The following is an 18874-nucleotide window of genomic DNA, read 5'->3' as shown; positions in this document are numbered from 1 at the left end:
TTCTTTAACTAGTTGTGTCATAGATACTTGAAAACTAGCTAATAATCTCTTACATTGCCTTTTCTTCTATTGTCATATGCCAATTTTTAAACAAGATTACCATTAAAATGGTAGGCTCAAAACTATTAATTGTAATATTTTTTCATGTGACTATTAAATAATAGGGGAAATGTCAGAGACACTATATCAACAATTTTGACAATAAGTGATTTGAGACGAAGAAGAGATCTGGCCTCTGTAAATACAGATCCTCTCTTTTCACATAGGAATAAGTAACAGAAATTGTTCTAGGACAGGCCTGAAGCCCTTGAGAGTGAAATAGATTTGGGTTAACACAAAAGCCATTTAGTTTTGGAATATTTCATTCAGTATTTTTGTGTTTAGAAATATATATTTTTTCTGTTTGTTACTCCTTCCTTCGCTTATTTTTGTAATTAAATTACACTTTTGTACTTTTAGAAGCTAATCTTAAATTACCTTGCATTTATCTTGTTGATGCTCCATGCCTTCCTCAGACTGCACTCATAGTTTTGCATACTTACAAACTTTCAAAACACATTTCCTTATTTTTTACCTCACTGAACAGTGCTGCTGACCTTCTAAACTTTTAGAATTCTGACCCAAGCAAAAGAGGTTTCCACTATATCTACATTTTTGTACTATGCCAATCACTGCAGCATTTGAGCACTCCAGATACTGTAAAAGCAGCAGAGAGCCCTGTGGCACCTTATAGACTAACAGATGTTTTGGAGCATGAGCTTTCGTGGGTGAATACCCACTTCGTCAGATGCATTGCCATGCATCCGACGAAGTGGGTATTCACCCACGAAAGCTCATGCTCCAAAACGTCTGTTAGTCTATAAGGTGCCACAGGACTCTTTGCTGCTTTTACAGATCCAGACTAACACGGCTACCCCTCTGATACCAGATACTATAGTTGGTTGGAAGTTTCCAGTAAAAATCATAAACCAAATGGCTAAGGAATTAAAATCTCTTGTTCTTGTATTAAATTTAAAAATATCTGCAACAATAACTAATGGAGCTTCTTTCTCAAAAGAGGAGGACTGCTTCTATTAAAGTTTGACTTAATATTTCGTAATAAAGCATTATTAGTTTAACATTTATAAAAAGAGAAAAGTCCAAGAAAATGAACAAAATATCAAGTAGTGAAAAAGACTAAATCCAAATAATCTCACGTACCTGATGGAGAATTATGGGCGGAGGTCAATGATTTGGATTTAGAATCAGAAAGTCGAGAAATGCTATTAGCTCTAGTTCTAGCAGAAACTTTACTACTATCTGCTGATGGTGTTAATCTTCCACTACTTCTAATGATGGCTTCTGCAGTACGAGATGAGGCAGTGCTTCTAGTTATTGTGGCTTCAGAGTCACTACGTGCTGATAAAGAACCGAGCCTAGTTCTGCGTGGTTGGGCAAGTAAGTCAATTCTGGAGATATTTCTCCTTCCTGAGGGAGGCTTTGATGTAGAACTTGTAGTGGACACTTCAGAAGCCACTGAAGCTTTATCTGCATCGGCAAGTTCGCTATCTGAGGCTTCACCAAGTCGTGCTCTGCGCAAGAGAGAAGTCCTCGTGGGACGAGGCCTTGGAAGAGTGATTGATTTACTGGATTGCCCAGTTGTAACAGGAGAGATCTTTGATTTAGCTGACTTACTGCCTTCCATTTTGGAATGTAAGAGTTCATCTGCAGAGGTAAAATGACCTCTTCCATGTGATTTGCCAGAATAAGTTTCTTGATCAGATGACAAGATATCAGATATGGCAGAATGAGGTACACTAGATGTTTGGTCATCATCTGTTAAATCTACTGAAGGTTGCCTCATTCTTCCACTGGGTTGCACAAGTTTACGACCCTCTGCTCTTGAACCAGCATCTGAAGATCGGCTTTTAGTTTTCTTGTCTATCTTTTCTCTAGCATTTGTTGCAGAAGATTTTAAAACATCTTTGGAAGGAGAACTAGTGGAACATCTATCTTTATAGAGGGTAGTAAAGCTCTTTCGCTTTTGAGTGGTTTTTCTTTCAGTGTCACCAGTAACCAGACTGATTGTGCTAGCAGTGTCTACATCTGACTCGGGTGATATAGAATTATCTCTGTTATAGCTAGGAGTTTCAGGTCCTTCATCTGTTTTGTTTTCTTCTCGTAATTTAGCTTCAAGGAACGCCATTACTGCTTCTGTATCTTTTAAAATAAGTGTTGTATCCAGACTAGAATCAGTGTCCACAGAATCACTTCTCTCACGTATTCTGTTTGTGGAGGTTAAAGAAAATGAAGGGGGAGTAGATCCAGTTTGCTTATTAATATGAGGAATAAGTTCTATAGGTATATTTGTGCTAGGTTTATCTATAGTAAAGCTGCCTTGTCTCACTAACGGTTTTGAAGATTCTCTCTTCTCTCCTCCAAATCCTTTTGGAGTTTGGCCTTTTATAATTTCCTCAGTTTTTTTTCTTTTCCCTTCACTTTGTACAATCTTCATTTCTGCTTTACTTGTGGAACGTCCTGGGGCTTTTTCTTGATGATTATCCAACATTTTATGTGGAGTAGAAGTCTCCTCTCTACCTTTCTCAACTTGATTGGCAAGAAGTTTAGCTGAAGACACTTTAGTTGAAGTCCTATGTGCCTGCTCCTTTTGCTCTTGCTGTTGAATTTTAGCTAAAGCTTGCTTTACAACTGAAGTTTCCCTGACAATTTCACTTTTCTCTTTACTGAAAGAAGAGCAGCTAATGGGGTGAGAAGACACTTTGTTGTCTCCACCAGGTTTAGAAGAAAGGCCATTCATTGTCCTGTTTGCCTTAGTCATGCTCCTACTACCTGCATCTTGTGGCATTTCTTTTTGGGATGCATGAGTTGGAGTTTCTTTCTCTTGAAGTTCTGTGTCTTGTTTTTCACCTATCTCTGATCTCTGATGAGGTGTAACCTTTGCTCTTGAACTTTCAGTGGCTTTTTCCTCTTTTGGAAGCTGTGGAAGTGTTCTCCTCTTTCGCTCACCTTGGCTAGTCACAGAAGTGGCTGAGCTAGTACTTCTAACTGAAACACCAGATTCACTGATATCAGTATCTAAAAATGGAATGAAAAAAACCTTTTGGAAATCAGTGACTGAAGAGCAAATCTGCCAGTGGAAATATGCATTCTTAAGGCTACATACAAGTAATTAACAGAGGACATTATTTCTATTGCACAGAGAATTGGAACTTCGTCTTATGTGAAATGACATTTTAAAAAGTCCTCCTAAACCACGACACAATAGATTATGTAAACCAGTCAATTACATTCACCAATCTATTAGTCACAGAACAGATATTTTAAGATACTGGAGAAAAATATTATCTATTAATAAAAATACTTTTATGCTACAGTATGGCACATGAAGGTTCTGATAGAAACAAGGGAATATTTCACTCTGTGACAAGCCTTTGTAGCACACATCAAAGCACTGATATGAAATGAACATCTCTTAAAGTAATGGAATTCTTGTGCGTGTCAGCTGTTGTTTCCTACAGGGATCCCCTAACAACCAAATGCACAGAGCTACGTATTATCTTTAAGCAGCATCTTCCCTGGAACATGGTGTGTTGCATGGTTGGGCAAAGGAAGGTGAAAAACTACAGTGGCAGTAGGGCAGGAATAAGAAGAAAGAGAGCCATCTTCTTCTCTCTTGGTCCTGGTATCTGCTTGCTAACAAACAGGCTTATTTTCCTTTCACAACTGGCGAATTTTGGCTGTGACCGGATAGTAACCCACTTGAGGACCACCTTGTGTTCATGATCACAAGGTTGAAAATCTAAGACCAAGAAAATTGGCTCTCAAACTGTTGAGTATGGGCCACCAGTAGCCCCCAGTCTTTCCTGGCTGTATACACAACTAAACAATTTGAAATTCAAGCAGAGTAGGATGTGGGTGATAGATAAGAAAGTGGGTCTACGGGAGACACTCTTGGTGGAAATGGTCTGCAGAATGAAAAAGCTGGAGATCCACTGTGTCTAGATCGGGAGGGGCAAACTATGTCCCACAGGTCAGATCTGGCCCATCAGGGCTTTCAATCTGGCCTGCGGGATTGCCAGCCCTGTGGCGCAGCAAGGCTAAGGCAGGCTCCCTACCTGCCCTAGCCCAGCACCGCTTCTGGAAGTGGCCAGCACCATGTCCCTGCGGCCCCTGGGGGAGGAGGAGGAGAGAAAAGGGCTCCATGCGCTGCCCTTTCCTGCAAGCATCATCCCCCGCAGCTCCCACTGGTTGGGAACGGAAACCTTGGCCAATGGGAGCTTCAGAGGTGGTACCCACAGGCGAGAGCAACATGCAGCAGAGCCGCCTGCTCCGCTGCACCCCCAGGAGCCACTGCTGGACATGCTGGCCACTTCTGGGAGCGGCGTGGAACCAGGGCTGGTAGGGAGCCTGCCTTAGCCCCGCTGACACTCCAGAGCTGCTTGAGGTAAGCAGCGCTGGGCCAGAGCCCACAGACTGAACGTATCCTGCACCCCGCACCCCAACCCCCTGCCCTGAGCCCCCTAAACCCCAGCTTTGAACCCCCTGCTTCACCCCTCCTACACCTCAACTCCCTACCCTGAGTCCTTTCCTGCACCCCAACCCCCTGCCCTGAACCCCTTGCTGCACCCCACACACCTCCTGCACCCCAACCCCCTGCCAAGCCCCCTCCTGCACTCCACACCCCCTGCCAAGCCCCCTCCTGCACTCCACAAGCCCTGCTGCACCCCATGCCCCTCCTACATACCAAGCCCCTGACCAGAGCCCCCTCCCACACCACGCACTCCCTCCTGCACCCCAATCCCCTGTCCCAGCCCTACATTCATAGCCCTGCATACAATTTCCCCACCCAGATGTGGCCCTCGGGCTAAAAAGTTTGCCCACCCCTGGTCTAGATGATCTAACAGGTCTTTTCTATCTTTACATTTCTAATTCTATGAAATGTTTCAGGACTTTTGTTTATGTTACTGGTACCCTGCAGGACCCAGATTCTTAACAGACTATAGAAGTCATTAGAGAGACAAGGTGGACCAACTTCTGTTGTGAATGGGACAAGCTGCCAAACTCTGTGTAAGCTTCTCTCTCTAATATCAGGAGACTGACACAGCTACAATAAGTGCAAACAACTACAGAAGTTATGATACTGTGGCTGTTGTAAATGCACAGTAAATCTATTTTTCTTAGGACAATGATTAATTGTAAAGCTGCATTGCTGAAACAATCTGGTACTTCTTGAGTCTAGTAACTTCAGAGGGCTGTTACCAAACTCCAAATTACTTAAGTTTAAACTGTGTGTGTCATGAAGTCTGCTACAGTCTTAAAGCTCATGCAGGATCACAAAGCTGGTAGCACGTGTTTTTAAAACTGAAGAGAAAAAATAGTAAGAAAAACAAAAAAAAAAGATTTACCCCTGTAAGTCTGAGAATAATGCCAGGAAAGATGGGACCTACCACTCCAGTACTTTAATTGTGTGGGCGTTCTAGGGTTTCCACTCCCTCTAGTCCTACATGCTATGCAAAATTGCTCTGCAGAAGATGGTCAGATTTCCACTTGTTTCCACTGCTTTCAGTCACAAAAAGTGAACACGTCCAACATGGAAGTTCAACAGCTCACTAATATTGCTCTATTTTAATTCTTTTGCTGACTTCATTTAATGCAAAAAGAAGCAATCAATGTCTCTAAGCATAGTGGCCTCATCAAGCTGATAAGACTGAATCTGCCCCAGCTCCTTTTTCCTCAGCTTTGTGTAATAAAGAGATCCTCTGTGACTCAATTGCTGTCTGGAATATGTACTTTGAGGGCTGTGTGTCATTTGGCCTTGCAGCCTGGAACCACATTGAAAAAATATTTTTTCTATGAAGCCCAGAGTCCTCAAAGTCCTGTTTCAGGCACTGATTAGTCCTCCATTAAACATCTTTCTCTGCCCACCTGAGAATAAGAACCATCAGCATCTCACTTATGTAAGACTCCATTTATTGGGGATCCTCCCATGACCAACTAACATGTTTTAAAATGTCCTTGTCCACTCTGTGGGCAAAAATCACATTTAACGTTGTGCTATTAAATACTGTTTCTAATACAACACATTTGCCCTGGGTAGACAATGTCACACAGGAGGAAAAGGAGAGGGCAGTCAACTTGCAAAATACCAAGACAGCAAAGTGTTGCTGGCTAAAAGTTAACATGGGATTAAATCAATCTTAGTTTTGGTCTGCAGGCACCCAAAGACAGTGACTGTAGACAGACCCAATTGCTGGCTCTCAAATAGACAGTATAATGAATGAAGTCTGCCTCCATCCCAATCGGGGAGATTGACCAGGTTCAGGTGTCCCAGGACAGAGGGACTTTGAAATGGATAAAAGACTGTCTGTAATTGGGAAGAGATACTAACTGAAGGGTCAGACAAAGGTAGAGGCTGCAGGACCACAGTCTACCTTGTTCAGCCTCAATGCTAGGGAGGGCGGGGGGGATGACTTTGACAAGGGTAAGGTGGCCACTCATGTTTCTGGAATAGACATTCCAGTACTTCTGGGAACAGCATGGGTTCACATTCACTGGCATGACCTTGCACACACAGAGCATGCAAAGCCATGCTGCATGGGGGTCACTATTTTTAGGACTGCTCCATGCCAGCTGAGGTGAGTGGAGCAGCATGCTCTTAAAAATGGCATCCCCCATCCAATTTTGTCCCTGTACTGGACAGGGGACAAACCTCTCAATACTGGACCAGTGGCTTCCCTAGCCAAGGGTATGGGGTAGCACAACCTAAACTTGAAAGATAAGGAAAAGGTTTAGTTAAGATAATATGCAGTGACGGCTCCAAGCACCAGCACTCCAAATGCATGCCTGGGGCAGCAAAGCCATGGGGGGCGCCCTGCCGGTCCCTGCGAGGGTGGCAGTCAGCCCGCCTTCTGAGGCTTGCCTGCGGGAGGTCCGCCGGTCCCGTGGATTCAGCGGCAATTTGGCGGCAGGTACGCTGAATCCACGGGACCAGCGGCCCTCCCGCAGGGAAGCCGCCGAATCCATGGGACCAGGGACTTCCCGCAGGCATGCCGCCAAAGGCTGCCTGACTGCTGTGGTTGGGGCAGCAAAAAAGCTAGAGCCGCCCCTGATGATATGCATGTAGGTGTTTTGCTTTTTCATTGCCATTGTTGTTTCCTCTGTTGTTTTCCTGTGGATAAATAAGTAGTACCCTGTTTAGAACAAGCTGTTCTCTGTCAATGTGCTTTCATACTGCTCTCAGGCTCCTGGATGGAGGGGCCAAAATTGATTTGGACCTTCTGAGGATGTAGTTTTGAACAGGGGTGCCATGACCTGGGGACCTTGTCTAAAAGGATTCCATCCTGAGAGAAGTACAGGTGGTGCAGGCCTATCACTTGGAAAAGATGTGCACGGAGAAACTGAGTGAGGGATCAAAAGTGCAGCTCACTGTGGAATAATAACAGCCTACCATAAAGATTATTGGGGTGAAAAAAAAAACAGTTACCTACCTTTCCATAACTGCTGTGCTTCAAGATGTGTTGTACATGTCCATTCCAATTTAGGTGTGCACGTGCCCCATGCACAGATGTTGAAGACTCCTCTCAGTGGTAGCCACTGAGGTGGTTCCCTGTCGCTATGCACCATTGCGTGCTGGTATAAAAGCAGAGCTGCCCGATCCTCCCTCAGTTCCTTCATACCGGACAGACTCTGACAGAGAGGGGAAGGTGGGCGGGTCACAGAATGCACACGTGCAACACATCTCGAAGAACAGTTATAGAATGGTAGGTAACCCTTCTTTCTTTTCTGAGTGATTGAACATGTCTGTTCCACTGTAGGTGACTCACAAGCAAATATACATGGAGGTGGGTTAGGAGCCTACTTGAAGAATGATTGTAAGGTGACCCATCTGAAACTGGACTGATGGGAAATGCCATAATGAGAAGCAAAAGTGTGGAGTGATGAATAGGTTGCTGCTTTACAGATGTCTGTGATCAGCACTTGCACCAAGAAAGCTGCAAAAGCTGCCTGCATTCTAGTAGAATGTGTCAACATTCTAGCTGGCGGGATTGTATTAGTTAGTTGCTGGCATAAACAAATGCACTAAGAGATCTGGGGTGAGATTCTCTGAGTGCAATACGGTTGGCCCTTATGTCTGTCTGCAATTGCTATAAACCACTAAATAGAAGATCTAATAAGATTTAGTCCACTCCAGGTAGAAAGTTAAAACCCTTCTCACAGCTGCGTGAAGCTTTTCCTCATCCCTATGCACATGGGGTTTTGGAAAGAATGTGGGCAAATAAATTGCTTGGTTAACATGGAAATTAAAGATTACTTTCATGAGAAATTTTGGACGATAGTGGATATAAACTTTATTCTTATAGAAAACTGTACCAGAGTTCTCAACTTGCCCATCCTTTTGCCTGAGGTAATAGTCACCAAAAATGCTACCTGCATGGAAAGATGAAGGAGGGAAAAAGTGGCCAGAGGCTCGAAGGGAGGTCCTATCAATTTTGCTAGGAGTAAGTTCAGATCCTGAGGGATGGGGTCTTGTATATGCAGTTATAATTTGACCAAGCCCTTTAGGAATCAGGTGACAATGGGGTTTGAGAAAAGGGATCTATTATCCACCAAGAAGTGAGAGGCTGAAACAACTGCCATATGCATCCTTATAGATCTAATAGTCAAACTCTGTTTTAGAGCTAGAAGATAGTCCAGGGGTGTCCAATTCTGGAGAAGTGCTTCCACTTAGCCAGGTAAATGTTCCTAGTTGAGAGTTTTCAGGGGATGGCCTCGAAAGACCTGGCACAGACTCTGGAGGTGACAATCTTCTCTTGGGAGACAAAGCATTCCAGCGGGGTCTCTCTCCACTGAACACTTTGAATGTCTGCCTCTGTCTGGCTTCAGGACTGACTAAGTTCAGAGAGGAACTGAACTTGAGAAAGGCCTAAGCCTTTTCTTCAGTATGAGGGAGCAGTCCTGAGGACCAGCCGGCATCTCCAATGAAACGGTCTGTATCGAAGTTGATAAACTTGAAGCAATTTCTCCATGTGTTAATTCCAACAGGGGTCAAAGTGCTGCGTCCTCAGGCAAGCACATAAGCCTCCCCATCCTGGTTTTTTTGAGTGGAGCTTGAATCTTTGCAAATGTGACATGTGTTACTAACATGGGATTCCCCCAAACATTTCAAGCGGCCAGATGTGGACAACTGACTGGCATGGGCTTTGCACAGATTCAGAAGGACTGAAATCCCACCAAATGAGGCATCATTCTGATACTGATATTGGTACCAAAAGATAAAAAGTGGTCAAAAAAAATCACAAAAAAGGAAACCTAGCACTAAAATGGTCTAAACTAACTATAACTAAAACCACTAATTTACAACAAATAGGATCTCTATATAGAAAGGAAAGAGGAAGGCACTTGAATTAACGAGTCTGGATTGCTCCAATAACTGTCACTGGAGGTAAGAAAGAATTGAGGTGTGTCAGGGACAGCTCCACTTCCTTTTACCAGCATGCAGTGTGGTGATAGATGATGCTAGAGCTATCCCTACGGGTACCACTGAGGGGAAAAAATCTCAGACATTTCTGCAAGTGAATAGTTTTGGGACCAGGGAGGCTTTCCCCCAAATGGTATACTAACTATAACTACTAAGCTAAAATATAAAACTATTTACAATGAATTTACTTTACAGGTAATGCATGGAGTGAAGGAAGACATGATTCTGACTCAGGCCATGCAGTGGCAAGAAGGAACTGGAGAGGCATCAATCCTCTTCTACCCTTGGAATATGAGGGAAGCTACTGTGTATATGTGGGTCAGCGGATGCTGAAAAATTTCTGGACTCATAGGGAGCAGCACTCAAAAATATATATTTAGACATTTCTACAATAAATATTAACTACAGTAAAAGTAGAGAGAAATATTCATTTTACTCAGCATTTCCAGTAACAGCTCTCTACACACTACCCTTTGCAAATGTGCTAGTTGCTGGTACTATGTGTTGCGGAATGCCAGGTGCTAAATACTTCTATTTTTAATATGTTTCTGTTGTTATCTGAGACCAAAGAAATTTTAACTTTGTATCTTGGTAAGAATTACAAAGTCAGCCATTTTTCACAACAAAGTAATGCACACTAACTCCTAAATTAGTCCAGCAGAAAATTCTTCCAAGACATTATCCCTGCACTGCAGCCAACATGATTGCTAGAGAATACTGTGCTTTTAGGAAAGCAGCACTGCTTTAGGGTGGAATTTTGATATTACATTCATTCCAGTGTCATGAACAAAACAAAACAAAAACAAACAAACAAAAAAGCAACAAAAAACCAGACATGCCTTGGTTGCAAGACAGCAATATAAAGCACTGGAGTAGTAGCTCATGAGTTCCTAGTCAATTAATAGTATGCTCATTTCAACAGTTAGAAAACTCAGTGAGACTATATCGCCCTTTGATTTTCAGTCCATTTTATAGTAATGCTTCAAGATAGAAACAGCTATATAAATGTGTAATATTTACAGTAAGAATTTAAATACATCATTATCATCACAGCGTTTAAGAGCTTTAGTGATAGACAAGGACCCAATTGTGCTAGCACCATAAAACAAAGAACAAAAAGAACCTGGGCAGGATTTTAAATTTATAACTTTATAAACTTTGCACTAGAACCTTTGATTTTCAAGTATGTGTTTAAATAATCAACCCTGTGTTCTGCATTGAACTTTTACAAATAAAGGTGAAAAGAAGAGAAAAAGTAAACAAAGAGATCACCTCCTTCACAGTCAAATATATGTTTTAATGCACAACATGAGGAACAGCATATTTCAAATAAACAAGTCTGGCAAAGTTGTTAATAAAAGAAGGAAGGAGCCTGAACACTTGCCACTCAGAAGAGACAGGATAATGTGGTATGGCAACTGCATAGGCGTTCTGATGATAGCAATATCAAATTATGCTTAGAATGTTTATTTGGACCGTACAGCTGAAGTTTCAGGTTGACTGTTTACTGTTCAGTCCACTGACGCTCAGTGGGAAGGGGTATATACAGGGAAGTATACTAATAAAAAGATCCGACAAGCTTACCCAAACTGAATCTTAAATGAATGTCTCCTTTTATATTTTCCCAATACAGGTACCAATAACCTTTTCTCTATACTGTTCGGCCTATTTTATCATTAATATAAAGCAGGGCTGTCAAGCAATTAAACAAATGAATTGTGATTAATCGCATTGTTAAACAGAATATCATTTATTTAAATATTTCTGGTTATTTTCTACATTTTCAAATATATTGATTTCAATTACAATACAGAATACAAAGTATACAGTACTCAGTTTATATTTATTACAAATATTTATACTGTAAAAAATAGTATTTTTCAATTCATCTCCTACAAGTACTGTAATGCAATGTCTTTTTCATGAAAGTTGAACCTATAAATGTAGAATTATGTACCAAAAAAACTGCATTAAAAATAAAACAATGTAAAAGTTTAGAGCCTACAAGTGCACTCCGTTCTATTTCTTGTTCAGCTAGCAACTCACACTCAGACAAACAAGTTTGTTTACATTTGCAGGAGACAATGCTGCCTGCTTCTTGTTTACAATGTCACCTGAAAGTGAGAACTGGTGTTTGCATAGCACTGTTGTAGCTGGTGTCGCAAGACATTTACATGCCAGATGCGCCAAAGATTCGTATGTCCTTTCATGCTTCAAGCACCATTCCAGAGGACATGCATCCATGCTGGTGACGGGTACTGCTTGATAATGCAAAATAGTGCGGTTTGATGCATGTTCATTTTCATCATCTGAGTCAGATGCCACCAGCAGAAGGCTGATTTTCTTTTCTGGTGGTTCACGTTCTGTAGTTTCTGTATTGCAGTGTTGCTCTTTTAAGACTTCTGAAAGCATGCTCCACACCTTGTCCCTCTCAGATTTTGGAAGGCACTTCAGATTCTTAAACCTTGGGTTGAGTGCTGTAGCTATCTTTAAAAATATCACATTGGTATCTTCTTTGAGTTTTGTCAAATCTGCAGTGAAAGTGTTTTTAAAACGAACAACATGTACTGGGTCTGCTATAATATGAAATACATGGCAGAATGCTGGTAAAACAGAGCAGGAGACATACTATTCTCCCCCAAGGAGTTCAGTCAAAGTTTAATTACCACATTTTTTTAACGAGCGTCATCAGTATGGAAGCATGTCCTCTGGAATGGTGGCTGAAGCATGAAGAGGCATACGAATGTTTAGGATATCTGGCACATAAATACCTTGCAATACTCGCTACAAAAGTGCCATGTGAATGCCTGTTCTCCCTTTCTGGTGACATTTGAAACAAGAAAAGGGCAGCATTATTTCCCTTAAATTTAAACAAACTTGTTTATCTTAGCAATTGGCTGAATAAGAAGTAGGACTGAGTGGACTCATAAGCCCCAAAGTTTTACATTGTTTTGTTTTTGAGTGCAGTTATGTAACAAAAAATAACTGACATTTGTAAGTTGCACTTTCAAGATAAAGAGATTGCATTAAGGTACTTTTATGATGTGAATTGAAAAATATTATTTCTTTTGTTTACTATTTTTACAGTGAACATACAGTGTAATAAAAATATTATAAAGTAAGCACTGTACACTTTGTAGTCTGTGTTGTAATTTAAATTGATATATTTGAAAATGTAGAAAAACATCCAAAAATAGTAAATACATTTCAATTGGTATTCTATTGTTTAACAGTGCAATTAAAACTGAGATTAATCATGATTTTTTTTCAGTTAATCGCATGAGTTAATTGCGATTGATTGATAGCCCTACTATAAGGACTAATTAAATATCAGACTAAAATATTGTGAGGTGTTTTTTTTTGTTTTTGTTTTTTGTTTTTTTAATATTTAGCAGAAATGTAACTGATGATGAATCTATAGTACTGGTGATATTTAAACTATTTGTCTAGTTTTGTAAATAAGTCCTTCACTTCCATACACTCTTTGCTACAGAAATTAATGCAACAACAAATTATCCTACCGTTTTCTAGAGGAGCAGGTGCAGATGACTCCAACCTCATGTCATCCTGGTCATGTCGTGTATGATTAGCAGCCAAACTAGCCCACTGGGACACCCAACGTTTACTTCCAGATGCAGAAGAGCCTTCCTAAGAAAAAAAGAAATAAGACAAGAAACAGCAGATTTTGCTTAAAAATATGTGATATAAAGTTGATAAACTGGTATATTATCAAAACACAGATGTGTCTGAAATCTTAATTATTTTCATGGAAAGTGCAAATATTAAAGGAACTTATTTTAATTTATTTTGGAGAATCCTAATGTTAATACTGGATTCACAGTCTTAAATCCTTTATTGCTCTAGACAGATGCAGAACAACTACAGGCTGGGCAGTGGTTCCCAACATTTTTCCACTGAGATGAATATTCAAACAATATATATTATGTGAAAGAATATATGCCTAGGTGAAACAAGATGATTTCATTCCTGAATTTAGAGGAAGTTGTTGACAAAGGTAGAGTTAGCAGGCTTTAACCACTCAAAAATTAATATATTTTTTTTAGGGGAAAAAACAAAAACAAAAGGGCAAGGCAGATTTTTTTGTCCAGAGTAAAAGAGAAGTTATTAAATTGATCCTGACAGGAAGACTAGTTTAAGGATTGGAGAAGCCGATAACTTGGAGTACTTCAAAAAAATAATGGGTATTAGTAGCATATGTAAACATAACTGCCTGAAGATAAAGGTGTCTGGAACTGTATTTCAGCATGAAAATGTGAAGTGACTGGAAAAGGTATCTGGCTCTGTGAATTATAAATAAACTGTATCGTTAAAGTCCAATAACATAGCTTCATGTATGAACCAAAAGACTGAATTGCATTTTTGTAGCCAAAACAAAGGAAGCTGAGGACATTTTTTAGTATGGATAAAAATTAAACGATTGGGTTTCACAAGATAACCAGGATTGTCTTAGAGGTATCACTGTTGTCAATGTAAGGAAACAAAGATCTGGAAAGAACAGGGTCATAAAATATATTATCCTGAGAGAAACTATGCTTGAATAGCTTTGATTTCTATTTACTTAGCTTTCCTTTTTAATCAAAGTTCAGACTTTTAAAATTAGGCTTACATACAGGGCATGTCCTTATGTCTATGTGTTGAATTATATGACAATTTAATTTTACTGTTGTATAATTTAAGATTATTCTGGAAAAGGTCTCTAAATACACAAATATAATACTGCTATTTCATCTAACATACCGCAGCATCACTGTCTGTGCATCTCACTCATTCACATAGCCCAACAAAAATCGTATCTCCAAAGGCTCTACTGAAGTTAATGAAGACTAGTAGGATGGATACAAGGGGGGGAGGGGATTGTGTGCAGGGAATTCGTCTTTAAGAGTCTAAAAAGAACAATTTTACTGACAATTTATATCTCCAGTGAAGATGGTTAACTCTAGCTAGACAACAGTGATAATCATAGATTAAGGTAGAGGAACTGAGACCCACAAATGTACCTCATGAAGAATCTGGATGAGCTACCTGCACTCTTGAGAGTTTAGCTGAATCTCCCTTGTCCACTGAATTCTTTGCACTTCCAATCAGAGTGCCAGTTACAGTCTATTGTGATGGTCATTTTCACACTAGAAACTGGACTGAAATTCCTACGTATTTCATCTAAATCATCTGACAGTCTTGAGACACTAGCAAATATCAGCAAACTATTTTACTGAGTGTCTAAAGTAAAAGGTTCTCTATTTTATTAATTTTGAGTCAGCCCCAGTCACTCAATCCTTCTTTAAATGTTTAAAACCCCAAATCATTAATTTGTTTAGACTTCACACATAGAAATAATACATTTTAAAGAACAAAACAACTGAAAATCATTCTCTAATTTAATTGTCAAGATTTGAATTCATGGTCCTGAATTGCCCCTGCTGATGCAGTTGACATCACTAACACAAAAGAGTACAAAGAATGCTATGAATCTACCTTCCAACACTATTTTAGGAATGTGAAATGCCGGAGGAGCCCATCAGCCTGATCTTTGCCATTAGACAAACCAGCAACTTGAATTCATTTTTCAAAATCAAATGTTACAAGTTTCAGTTCTACTTATAGAAAATTAAGGCAATTTTTCATTTACTTTAAGTGTGTGTATTACTGGCCACAATGGAGAAGAAAATGATGGCAAGAAGAATGAAAAACTTTTCTACAACAGTTCATATACTGTACTGAATTACATAAGTAACTTGCAGCATTTACAGACTAATTGAAGAGACTTTTGTTAACATCTAAAGATTCATCTTCCTAAACTTTATCCTAAGTTTATCCTAAACTTTATTTACTTCATTTTCTCATGTTCCCATTAACAGTATTGTTTTTATTACAACACTAAAACTCCTGCCAAAATATGATATAGAGACCAATTAACCACCTGTGAACCATATGCTAAAGGGAAATCTGAGTAGCTCAGCCTATACTACCCATAAATCCAGGAACTTAATCGCCTTTATCAGAAGTCTGAACTCTATCATTTTGTGGAATAGGATATTACGGCCAGCTTTCTCTGCCCCCAAAATTAATTATAATTATAATTAATTATAATTTTATATTTTACTTTCAGAAGACAATTAAATTAGTTACACTGCCAACATATAACTCCTACTTTTTATGTAGTATTCAGGGCCACAGATTATGTTGCTGAACCTCTGCTATAGTATTGTGTTGTGAAGACAGTCACATTAAGCAGCTTATCTTCCTTCTTAACTTTCTACTACAATAACAAATAGCTTATCAAAAGTGATAAAGTTACAAAATAGTTTTATTTTTAAGTTTAACATACATCACCATGGTGGAAAACAACCAACAGGACACACACATATCAAAAAAATAAAGTTACCAATCCTATAGTTATTCCTATAAGAAATCGTACGAACAGCCTCTCAGACTTCCAAATCACCAGGAAGACATCCTCTGAGCATCATCTTATACTGCATAAGGAGTTTCCAAATTCCCATTTCAGATAGTTTCAGATTTAAATTTGAGACTTTGACTGCTCAAGTGATTCACGTTGACTCAGCTTTCCCTTATTCACTTCTTTTACCTCCATCCCCAATGAACTGGAGCATCAAACAACCCTTTACTGTGACTTTTAGCTCTAAACTCCATAGAGAGTAGCATATCTTCAGGTCAGATTTATGGACTATACACCAAAGGGTTGCTACGGACATGCTTCAGGTTTAAAGGACACGGCTGAAAAACACCTACAGTACGTAACATAGAACACCTTAAGTCATGCCAGAGCAGTTTTTTTAACCAAAGGGAAAAAAAGTAACTGCCAGAGATTTCAGGCTGAGTGTTTTGGGTATAGGAATGGATCAGAGAATTTACTGACATCCAGATGGTTTGTTTTGAAGTGTCGAGGAGTTAATGCAATGCAAGTATAAATTATAAAAATAAAACCTGTTTGAAGCATAGTGATTCAACTGTTCTAATACGGATGCAATATGCTAAGTAGTCATACAGAATATATTTACTCACAGCTTAGAATATTTACTAGCTATATACTACTACTATTACTTAAGCGAGCAGAAAAAGTGAACATAGGCATTCAGAGCTGCTCAAGACCATGATATCATCAAACTGGTACATGTGAACCTGAAAGTAGAGTACCAAAATTTTAACAAGACTGCTTCCATTTTGTGCAAAAAGTGAAAGAAAACCAGGAAGTAAAAGAGCAGAGAGAAATTTTATGATGTTAGTTTCAAAGTAAAAGATTACAAAACTGTAGTTAGTCTAAAATAATCTGACTGCTGAAAATTATGTTCAAACTGTGGGTGAAAGCGATAAATCCTAATCTCAAACTGGTTAAGTAATCACATTAATCAAATTCATAAAAAAATGTACCTTGTTAATTTTCTCACCAAAAACTCTCTAAATGTTCTAAAAAATTTTATTAGCTTTTTTCCTTAAACCATGCTGACCTCTAGTGGCAAGGGGCTGCTGTTTAATATAGAAAATACAAGTGTTTTAAAATATTGTTATTGAATGGTTGGACTCAGAGGCTGAGCAGTTCATTGTTTATTCAATAATTAAGAACTAAGATGCAATAGTTTTAAGTTAAGAAGTCAAAGAACTACATATAATCAATCCAAATCTTTCACTCACTCCATTCTGTTTTATTTTGTTCCATTCACTTCCTCAGTTTCAGCCAATCTTAGAATATTTAACCATTGCCATGAAATACAAGGTTGCTATTCTCCTCAGTGAAAGATGCCAATTTCACTCCTTCATTTGGATGTATATCTTCTTCTTGATGTATTACAAGCACTTCAAACTTAACACATCTAAGGTGAAAATTATCTTTCCACCCAGAAAATCCTTCTGCACCGTCTGCATGACTACTGACACCACTTTCACTCTTCCCATCACCCAGACTTGCAACACGCATCTATTTTTTAACCCCTTTCTCCTTTTCATTCTACTCTCATATCCTGGCCCTTGTCTCTCATCCTGCCTCTTCATCTATGTCTCCAAAACTTATGTTTATTTTTTTCTCTCTAATACGAAAACAGTTTTAGTATGTATTCTGGTAACTTTGTACTTTAAATACTGCAATCCTCTCTCTAGTTCATCCAAAAGGCTATTGCCATGAACATATTCCCATCCTCCAGATGCTTGAATTTGAACTAGCTTCTCTTTTTCTTTTGCTTAAGTACAATCTACTTCTACTTTCAAAGCCTTCCTTGACTCCTTCCCCAACTACAACTGTCTTCATCTCTTCCTGAGTTCACCTTCTTTGATATCACCCTTTGTGGCCTGGAATACCCTCATAAATAAAGCTGTGTCAAAAACCCTCCATCTCCAAACATTTAGAAACCTACTAGTTCTACTAAGCATTATGACTATCAGGAGACAGTCTGATATTGCAAACTAAAGTACACCCAATTTTAAAACTCCACCAGCATGAAGGGATTTAAACCTGCCCTAAACAGGCAGATGAGGATTCCTGTGCAGGAGAGAATCCACAACTGGCATTTGGCAGCATAGGTGACTCTATACCAGCCACTCCTCACCACTCCAGCATAGATGGAGTGTGAACCTCTTCAGAAGTACAGGGGGTTACACTGATCTCCAGCCAACATAATGGCCCCTAGAGGACAGTTATTAACTGGCACAGTTTGGAGCGGCTTTGAAGCTGCTCTAAACTATGTTGGGGATGGCAGACAAACCCAAGAGTATGCAGCCATAAACAATTCCTTTGCAGCTCCTTATTCAGCTGTGCTCAGCATTCCCTGGTCACAGCTGAGGATTCAGCCCACAGTAATCAACTCAAATGAACAGACATAATGGAGTCAGTTTAGGAAACAGCGTCAGTCTTCATTCTGCATCTTTTGGCACTGGTTAAAATCAGGTACATGTTATCATTATGGCATAATCCCCTTTTATCTGCAAATAAACTAACACCTGCCTAGAAACTCAAGCACAAAGAACATTACACACAAACACACACGCAACACTTGGCTATGCGTGCAGTTAAACAAAGACAAAAAATTCTTCCCCCTCTTTAGATAGTATTGGAAGATGGAGAGGACCCAAGGGAGCTGAAGAAAAGGAAACAGGAAAAAACACAGTAAGTCAGTGGGTTTACAGCTGAAAGTAATGAAACAGGACAAAATAATATTCTCACAGTCACTATTCAAGCATACATTTTAAATATACTATGTATGTCAACATCATGATCTCACAGTAACTAACATACCACCAAACAAGCAGACTATGGTAGTTTCTTAGCAATTAAAAACAACTTATTTGCACTAGTAGCTGCTAAGCACACAGACACGTGTCAAGGTCTTATTAAATAAGAACTTAATAAATTTCGACTGACCTCTT

The 18874-nt window shown here is 39.5% G+C and overlaps 1 protein-coding gene across 9 annotated transcripts in view; it reads right to left on the bottom strand.

Annotated features, from left to right (window-relative positions):
- The window catches only part of CEP170 (centrosomal protein 170), a 207499-nt gene that overhangs the window by 42696 nt on the left and 145929 nt on the right, over window positions 1-18874 (bottom strand). For all 9 annotated transcript variants that reach the window (XM_050950377.1, XM_050950371.1, XM_050950373.1 and 6 more), the window contains 2 exons: window positions 13000-13126; window positions 1201-3075 (listed from right to left, as the gene is read on the bottom strand). In XM_050950377.1, coding sequence (XP_050806334.1) covers window positions 1201-3075; window positions 13000-13126 — 2002 coding nt within the window. The remainder of the gene's footprint in view (window positions 1-1200; window positions 3076-12999; window positions 13127-18874) is intronic.

Source organism: Gopherus flavomarginatus, chromosome 4 (assembly GCF_025201925.1).
Source record: "Gopherus flavomarginatus isolate rGopFla2 chromosome 4, rGopFla2.mat.asm, whole genome shotgun sequence".
In the NCBI taxonomy this organism is placed as follows: domain Eukaryota; kingdom Metazoa; phylum Chordata; order Testudines; family Testudinidae; genus Gopherus; species Gopherus flavomarginatus.
The sequence above is the reverse complement of the archived record's forward strand: the minus strand, read 5'-3'. Positions and strand labels throughout refer to the sequence as shown.